The 8,305-nt window shown below is 33.3% G+C and overlaps 1 protein-coding gene across 1 annotated transcript; it reads left to right on the top strand.

The window, feature by feature from the left end:
- The first annotated feature begins 468 nt into the window (after positions 1-468).
- Positions 469-3,649, top strand: LOC127842469 (E3 ubiquitin-protein ligase TRIM33-like). The gene is made up of 2 exons (XM_052371997.1): positions 469-607; positions 953-3,649. The coding sequence occupies exon 2, from the start codon at positions 964-966 to the stop codon at positions 2,095-2,097; it is 1,134 nt and encodes a 377-aa protein (XP_052227957.1). The 5' UTR covers positions 469-607; positions 953-963; the 3' UTR covers positions 2,098-3,649.
- Positions 3,650-8,305: the final 4,656 nt, after the last annotated feature.

Raw genomic sequence — 8,305 nt, 5'->3', positions numbered from 1 at the left:
ATAAGTACGATGGGATGACAATTCATACTCAAGTCCGATTTAATGTTCATGGATATTTGTTTCTTTTGATTAAAAATTCCACAAACTATTTTAATTAATAAGATACATTCAGTAACTTTCCAGATCGTTAAATTTTGAAGTCCAATAATTAAAATATGGCGGGCCTGCCCCGCGATTCACAATTAAAATGAATTCGATGTATATGCTAGTTTTACCCGAGCTTTACACTTTAACATAAAACATAACCCTCTTTTATATTAAAAAAAACAAGCATACGTTGCTGCTTAATATAACACTTTGTAATCAACAACAGATGCATAATACCATGTTATAAATATTATGATATTATTAAATAAAAACAGTCACCACTTATCTACACTCCCGATGTCGATTTCCCAGTCGTTGATATATCATTTCATGAAAACTGTGGTGACTTTAACAATGGCAAAAACATATGGCATAGAGCCAACGAACTTGAATGTATTGCGAAATTTGCAATTTATCGATTCATCAAAAGGAAATCTGTCACTATATAAACATTGATGCGTATGATTACAAGTTTACTCTGTTTGAACCATCAACGGATCTACACAACCTAGCATTAAAAGTGAGTGCATTTTGTAAAATGAATTTTGTCTATTACTTCTCTTTCTGATAACAGTATTATATTTAAAGCGATGAATGAGTAACTAGCGGTTATAAGGATCTAATGTCTTTAAGTAAATGTGTAAAATCTGAGATGTGAATGTACAGAAAGAATGGTCAACCATGAGTTGATTATATTTGATATTCGTCAATATGTTTACAAAGAGAATTTTATAGCGCACAAAATTGATGTGATTTAAATTATTGAGTGGCTTGTTTCAATGCATGGTCGATATAAAAGAATCAGTCAAGTCCACACGGATTTTTTCTTTCATTATTGAAACCAATTGAAAAATTCTAATTTCAGCATAAACAATAATGGCTACTAACAAAGAATCGATAGCTGAAAATGATTCAAAATGTTCAATATGTAAATTTATCTTTTGGTATCCAAGAATATTGCCATGTAAGCACTCGTTTTGCCACGTTTGTTTGTGTGGGGTCATTAAACGAAACGAGGGATCGTCGGCGTTCCTTTGTCCTCTCTGCCAGGCTTCTACCAATACTGACGCACCTATAAGTACTGAAAGTACAGAAATACTGGTAACTAAATTCCGTGTGAATGTTGCGCTGCAATCCCCTTTGGAAAGAAGGTGTGTATGTCGCGTGTGCAAAACTGATATCAAAGATGTGATTGCGACGCTATACTGTATGAACTGTTGCGAACACATGTGTTCAGTTTGTGGAGAAATTCACACAAAGTACAAACAGATGGCAAATCATCTGTTATGCCGATCAAAAGATGCACCTCCACCCAATGTAAGGAATTTGTTACAAGAACTGCGTTTCTGCCCAAGTCATGGAACGGAAAATTTAGAATATATTTGCTACGACCATGACCAACCATGTTGTAATAAATGCGCTATAACATCACATCGAAAATGTGAGAAAGTAATGCTTATAAGTGACGTCATAAAATCAGATAAATCCTATGAAGCGAGTGTTAAAGAATGGAAAGAAATGATAGACAACGCTTTAAAACGTGTTTCCGCTCTATGTAGCCACCTAAAAAAAGAGCCGTCACGTATTTCCAATAGGCATGAAAATATTAAAACACAGCTAAACGAAATAAAATCAGCAGTAAACCAAGAACTAGAAAGTCTAAGAAAGACAGTAGAGAGGGCGTTTACGGAGGAAAAATCTAAAATTCTAACGTCGACAGACGAATCACTTAGAGATGCAACTGCAAAAATGACCGATATCCAGCACAAGAAGGAAGAGCTTGAGTGTGTTCTTTCTAATGGTGACGACGTGCAAAAATACTTGTATATGCGTAATCAGCCAAAATGTGTTGATGCTGACGCGGCTTGGCAAACTGTATTTACGCAAAAACGCATAATTCTTCACAATCGCTCATGCTTATCAAGATGTAAAGACAAACAAACTCTTTTAGATTGTGTACTTGCTGATATAAAAAGCCTTGTCGAAGTCAAACAAGAGATATGCAAATAACTCCGTAGATTTATGTATTGAAACTGTTTGGTTCAAAGTCGTAACACAGATAATTCTAACAATATTGTAACATCAGAATAATGTTTGACAAGCAATTTTTTTAATGTTAAGTTGGTGTAGTTTTTTGTTTATTTAAAATAGACTAAACGTTTAAAATCACAAAGATTCTTTTGTTTCGAATCATACGTCATACATCACGTGTAGGCCTTCACGTTTTCCCTTTCCTTTTAAATAATGATTTTTTTATCATACGACGATGATTTAATGATCGCTTTTAGGATATCTATGAATGGCGTAATTGTTTACGTGTTATGCGTAAACTATGTTAAGAATTTTTTTACTATGGGTTGAGAAATTATTAATGATAAAGGCTTTACACACACTAGTTAACTTTTGGTGCAAAACGATAAATTGTGACACATATATAATGTTTTCTATACATGACTTGATTTGTAAATTTGAAAGTGAGGGTTTGAGGTCATGCATTTCGCGGTTAAATTTCCCGGAATTCTTCCGATTTATTTTTATTTATTACAATACGCTCCGACAATAATTATTCCAGGGAAGCAACATGTAATTGTCTGGTTTGTCTTTAGAAAAAAGCGACATGTAATGTTGTAATGCATGCTTTATTGAATTTTATTTTATTTGTGGTATTTCAGAGCGGAATTCAACATAGCTTCTAACAGTCATCACTATTGTTCGAAAATAATATAATATAATAATTGTGCAGTACATTTTTGTAGTCTCAAAAATACAGAAAGGCTTGCCATTAAACTGCGTTCTATAACTTAAACGAATATATCAGGAGAATGATGAGAACTTTAGTATTCCAAGGTCGATTCATTTTTTATATTTGTTTTTAGTTTAGATGCAAAGTTTTTAGATTGGGATTTAAATTGTATAAATGTTTTACATTGTGAATTAATCAATTTTATGAACGAAAGTTGTGAATTTTGTTAATTTAATTTACATCTACTAAAATTTGTTTACATGTTTTTTCCTCTTTTTCACGTACATGAGTAACTGAATTGCATCAATAAAACAGTTCTGTAGTAGCTGCACAGTTGGTTTTGTAGTATCATGATTGGAGATATATGCTTCGCTTCTTGATCGCATCTGTCGTAGAGAGTATGTATTGTTCGATAAATATGTTCATGTATGTAATTAAATTTTCTACTTTGTGTACACTATGTGTGTTGAAATGTTACAGTGATTAAATTTACTTTTATATATAGACCTAATATTGTCGCAAATTATAGACGTGCTCTGTGTGTTGAGTAATAATTCGAAATACACCTCCCATCGCTGACAACAAATACTATATGGGATCAATTGAACTGTATTTTAAAATATTAAAATAGTGTACGAATTTAAATGCAAATAATTGTGAATGTATAAAATGTACTTTTCCCATCCGATTCAACGTTTTATTTTTTCTTAATTATGTTATATATGTGTTTTCATGTTCACAATGTATCTTAAATATGTGCACGGAATTTGTATATTTAGATCATGTATTCAGTACAGAATAAATAATATCACCTTCTCATGGGGTGCTTTGATTAAATTGTAACATTCTCAGATTCTTCATAGGCAAAGATATATGTTGGACAGCTGTTGTAAAAATGCCTTTTAAGTGCCCTGCACATTTCTAAACTGGTTTAAAATGTATTATACACTGGCATAAGACCGTGAATAACTACTGTCATTTTTGCTGACGAGTTAGTGTTTTAGATAGTTAGTCGATAATCCGAACAAACAAAATATGAAATTAAAAAAAAACAAAGGTTACAATTGAAACAAAGAAATGGAACAGTTTAACATATTTGAATACAAATTTGCTGCATAAACGTCGAAAACCGGGGTTCAAATGCGTAGGTGTGTATCACTCACTGAATTTCAATAAAAAAATAATCGAAAATGCTTTATTTCTGCGAACGTATATGGAAAATATGTCAACAATTAATGATGTTCCGAGATGTTCATATGCCATCAATTTCTTATCATTTAACATCTCACCACAACGAACGGTTTTTGTTTGATAAACGTATTAGTATTAATTGCACATAGGATCAGCACATTAAACTAAACATTTTGAGGAGGAAGTTTCTATGGAAACACAAAATAACCTTTTCAACATATAAAACGTTCAGAGTGTACACTGACTCTTATATTTTATACATGTGTAAATTTTTATGACAGTTAAAATTGTACTTTTAACACTATTTAATCAGAATAATATGCCAATAAAACCCTGTCGTATATACAATTGAAATAACATCACCATAACAACAGAATATCTTCATTGCATTAAGCACTTTGATTTCTTAAAAATGTGTTTAAATATACATACCCAGTACATTTATATAAGTTTACTAGAGAAAAACTTAGAAAATTGACATATTTGAGAAAGTTGTCAGCAAAAGAATAGATGAACATTTGACAGAAAACAATTTAAATGAAGAAAACCAGTCTGCATACAGGAAGTTTCACTCAACAGAAACAACTTTATTAAAAGTTCAAAACGATATCCTACAATCATTAGATAAGAAAAAGATCACTGTCTTTTTATGCTGGATCTCGCTGCCGCTTTCGACACCATTGACCACATAACCCTTTTAAACCGCATCTAACCACAGTTTGGCTTTGATGAAAAACCACTACATTGGGTAGCTTCCTACCTATCTGACCGCTTCCAAACGGTGAGCATTGACGGCAAGGTATCAGAACCAGTGCTGCTGACCTTCAGCGTACCCCAGGGATCTGTGTTAGGCCCAAAATTTTATACCATGTATACTAAACCTGTTGGGGAAATTTGCAAAAAACATGGACTCGGGCATCACTTCTACGCCGGTGACTCGCAGCTTTACCTTTCCTTTGAACCCACCGATGGAGCAGCCCAAGACGAAACACTAAATCGAGTTGAAAAGTGCCTCCTCGATATCATCTCGTGGATGAATACGAATATGCTCAAACTTTACACCGACAAAACCGAGGTCATAGTATTTTCAAGTCAAAACAACGCCAAGCACGTAGATGGGTTAACTATTAAAGTAGGGGACTCGACAATTAAACCATCGCAATACGTTCGAAATCTCGGTGCTTGGTTTGATTCAAGAATGAACATGGAACACCATATTAATGCTATAAGTAGATCATGTTTCGGTCAGATTAGGCAAATAGGTCAAATCAGACAATAGCTTACACGAAATGCCACAAAATCATTGGTCAATTCACTTGTCACGTCTCGGCTAGACTATTGCAATGCACTGTTGTATGGAACACAAACAGCTATCAATCAGCTATCAAGAAACTACAAAATGTTCAAAACACTGCGGCGCGTGTTATCACAAGAACATCCCGCTATAGTCACATAACACCGATCCTAAAAGAATTACACTGGCTCCCAGTAGAAAAAAGAATCGATTTCAAAATACTTACCAATGCGTTCAAAGCCTTAAATGGACAATCGCCTGTATATCTGAAAAACCTACTTGAAGTCTACGAACCAAGGCGAAACTTAAGATCAAAGAACGAAGCGACTTCATTAGTGATTCCAAAGAAGATTAAAATCGTATCATACGGGGAGCGAAGTTTCATGTACGCTGCTCCCAAACTCTGGAACTCACTTCCATCAAACATGGTAATGGTATCCTGACGTTACCCTTGTCTCTGTCTCTGTTATGTCTCTGGTTTGTCTTGCCGATCTTTCAAATCTATGGTAACTGTGCATGTTTTTTGTTGTTTTACGTAGTACTTATTGTTTAAGTTTTAGATTTTATTGTTTCATTTATTGTCTTATAGCTATAAACATAGGGTAGTTTTATAGTGTCTTGTTGATCTTTCTTATCTATGGTTACTGTGCATGTTTTTACGTAGTACTTATAGTATAATATAGTAGTTTTATAGTATAATTGAGTAGTTTTGATCGATTTCTTTTGAAACAGTGTTGCAAAATGTATTCGTATCTGCGATACGTCAAATGTCCTTATGTAAAGAGCCTTTGAACGTGCACTCTTGCATGAAAAGGGCGCTATATAAATCATGTATAATAATAATTATAATAATAGTGCTTACGGGAAAAACCTTATTCAATCTCAACATTTAAACTGTATTGCTCAAGTCGTTTAAATATGATAAGTCGGTCGTTTGTAAAAGCGTGTGTTAAATAAGTTTTCGGAGCATACGAGTCGGTTTTATGCGCACGAAAAACACATCACTTATTACCTAAGAGGTCATACTTTAAGCTTAAGAGTCAAAATACTGCACTAATTTTCAAGCTGCTTTATCATGCTATGTTTCATGGTTATATGGGCCTTTTCACGTTTTGTTAAATTGACAAAACTGAAGAAAAAAAATCAGATTTTAAAATATTCTTTGTAGTTATGATATTTGAGAGAAAACAGTAATACTGAACATGTTCCATGCTCTAAACTATCCATTGCAAGCATCTTTTGACAATTAAAAAATCTGAAAAAATTATAAACCGTTACAAACGCAAAACGATAAAATAATTTTGACAGTTTTGATGTTTTCGTTATATTTTGTTACATTACGAGGATTTCTCTTATAATGTATAAAATACACCACTCACTGTATGGGCACGGTTGGCCGAGTGGTTTTGATGTTAGACTTTTACTCCAAGGGTCGGTGGTTCGAGCCCATTTGAGGATGACTGTTTTCTTTATTTATTGTTTTTCTTGTTTTTACTGGAGCTATTTTTAGTTTCAATGTTTACATTTGTCATATTTAAAGCATTTAATTACAAACTTCAATACATGTCTGTGAAAAGGTATTTTAAATAGAATATAATACTCAATTGCGAAGTAAAATTAAATGTATGCATGTTGAAAAGAAAGATTTTAGTATTGTATTTCAATGATTAAAAATATTTTTCCCTGGAATTTGAACTCGTTATTTTCGAAAGCAAAATATATCTACGACAAAATTGTTGGTTTCTCTTTATAAATGCGGATGTCTGCCATATCTTTCTGGACAGTTTGAATTCATGGTTTGACAGATAATTATTTCATATAAAAGTGTATTTTAATAAGTTATAGTTCCTGTACGTTTACAGCATGCCGTTATAACATGTTTCAAACAGAGGCCCCTTTAGTTGCTCTGTAATGACTTATGAGCACACACTGGTAGCAGTGATCATCCCAGTTAACATTTTTATGTTATAAATTAAAATTCACAATGAAGTGTTCACTTTTCGGGGACTAGTCATTCGTATCATGAGGTGATTGTTATTAAAGATTTATCGCCATCGCATGATCTAATCTACCTGTGATTTTTCTGCGTCATTAAATACTCATCGATACCGGTACAAGTATTATTTACATAATCAAGGTAAACACGTGCTTTCGGTTGGTAGTGTTCTATCCTTTTTTATTGCGTCTTTTCTATAAAAGAGCAGAACACTTGACCATTGTTTAGATCTTCACATACGTCTTTTTTGTTATTTATGTCTCATACTTGAGTAGTTAAGGGGTTATATGACATATTGAGCGCTGTGGCGAACCTCTGAAATTATTGGGTATGATCACACATGTAATTGTATGAAATGAGACAGTGGTTTACAGGCTCATTCCACAAAACTATTTCGTGCACTTTAAAAATCATTCGTTTAAATTAAGATTGCGGTTTTGTTTTGACGAAAAAATGCATTCAATGGTACGAACGTAGTATGCACACGTTTTTTATCAGTCAAGTGAAACATCACGAAATCAGATTTTGGCGCCTCATTATCGGGCATTTTCTGTAAAACATACAAAAAAGTTAAAATTATGTTCTTTCTCTGGTGATAAAAGTAATAAAAATTGTCACCAACATTATTGTTTTTACCCCCACTATCGCAAAACGTGCGTGGTCATTACAGTACTTGAATCACCGCATACGTTTTTGTGTTGGATGGTTGGTCTTTGTTTGTTTTGTTGTGCTTTTTTTCGTGCCATAAAACGTCAATCACACTAAGACTTTAATTTTGTTCTATAATTATGAAACGCTAAAGCGTTCTGGTAATGAACATTTTTCAGGGCCATTATCGAACCATGACCCGCCATTTTCTTTTTATCCCGGAAGAACAATCACCAAAATATTTTCTTTAAGTAAACTAACAATGAGGTAGACAAGGCGACCAAGTCTTATCGATATCTTTTGATGATAGCACATGTTATGCCCTTCGCCATACTACACTGCTTAT

The sequence above is a fragment of the Dreissena polymorpha genome, chromosome 8 (genome assembly GCF_020536995.1).
Source record: "Dreissena polymorpha isolate Duluth1 chromosome 8, UMN_Dpol_1.0, whole genome shotgun sequence".
Lineage (NCBI taxonomy): Eukaryota > Metazoa > Mollusca > Bivalvia > Myida > Dreissenidae > Dreissena > Dreissena polymorpha.
The sequence above is the reverse complement of the archived record's forward strand: the minus strand, read 5'-3'. Positions and strand labels throughout refer to the sequence as shown.